Source organism: Microtus ochrogaster, linkage group LG9, assembly GCF_000317375.1.
Source record: "Microtus ochrogaster isolate Prairie Vole_2 linkage group LG9, MicOch1.0, whole genome shotgun sequence".
NCBI classification, from domain to species: domain Eukaryota; kingdom Metazoa; phylum Chordata; class Mammalia; order Rodentia; family Cricetidae; genus Microtus; species Microtus ochrogaster.
Genome location: NC_022034.1, coordinates 28,149,154 through 28,150,142, shown reverse-complemented (window position 1 = coordinate 28,150,142; position 989 = coordinate 28,149,154). Strand labels below are relative to the sequence as shown.

Sequence of the window (989 nt, the reverse complement as noted above, 5' to 3'; positions counted from 1 at the left end):
TTTCTTTCTGACACAAGATCTTACTTTATAACTCCGACTGGCCTGGAACTTGCTGTGTTGACCAGGCTGGTATCAAACTCACAGAGCTCAGGCTATGTCTGTCACTTGAGTCCTGAAAGCAAAGGTGTGTACTGCCATGCCTGGCCCCTTTAGATTCTTAAAAAATTATATGTCTATGTGTATAACTATGTGTGAATTTGTCACTTGAGTGCAGTACCTTCAGAGGCCAGAAGAGGACAGCAGATTTTTTTTTTCTGGAGATGGAGTTAGAGGCACCCACATATGGGTGCTGGGAATGAGTCTGCCCTGGACTCCTAACCACCAAGTCATCTCTCCAGCCCCTACTCGGAATTCTGAGGATTGGTTTTAGGAAGTCTTGACAAGAACTGGGGGCAAGGACCAAATAGCCTGTTGACCCCCCCACTCCCCTGGAAGATAAAGGCAGGAGGATCTAAAGCTCAAAGCTGTCCTCAGCTGTGTAGGGAATTCAGCTGCTACCTGAGACCTTGTCTAAATGAAGGCACAAACGAATGATGGATGGATGAAGTCTAAGCTTTTATATGTTTTTGTTTGTAGCCTACACAGTCCAGACATCGGAAAATGGACGCCCAACAGCCGCTTCCGAAGCCCATTCCCAAGCTTTTGCTGTTTGCCGTGGACCCCTGGATCACTATGACTTCCTGATCAAAGCTCAGGAACTGCGGGACGATGGACATCAAAGAAAAGTCATTCAGTGTTTGCAGGGGCTGCTGGAGGACCTGAAAGGATACAGCGCAGAGGAGGAGGGGCTCTTTTCAAAGGTGAGGGCCTACACTTTCTAAATGGATCCAGTGCTGGAAGGACAGACAGCCCTGTAACTGCCTCAGTCTGGTGGATCCCCATTCCTGCCCTTTTGATGTTCCTTAGAGTTCTCTTACCTTCCCGGATTCAAACAGCTTCATAGTTACTCGATCGTGTAGCCCTGGCTAAATGCACCCCACCCCATCCCC

General features: G+C 48.4%; 1 protein-coding gene across 2 annotated transcripts in view; it reads left to right on the top strand.

Moving 5' to 3' along the window:
* Afg1l (AFG1 like ATPase) overlaps window positions 1-989 on the top strand; it is a 149,074-nt gene that overhangs the window by 29,164 nt on the left and 118,921 nt on the right. Inside the window, exon 2 of one of the 2 annotated variants that reach the window (XM_005363575.3) lies at window positions 577-800. In XM_005363575.3, coding sequence (XP_005363632.1) covers window positions 577-800 — 224 coding nt within the window. Of the gene's footprint in view, window positions 1-576; window positions 801-989 lie in introns of those variants that run through there. The other variant, XM_026787400.1, reaches the window with a different exon arrangement.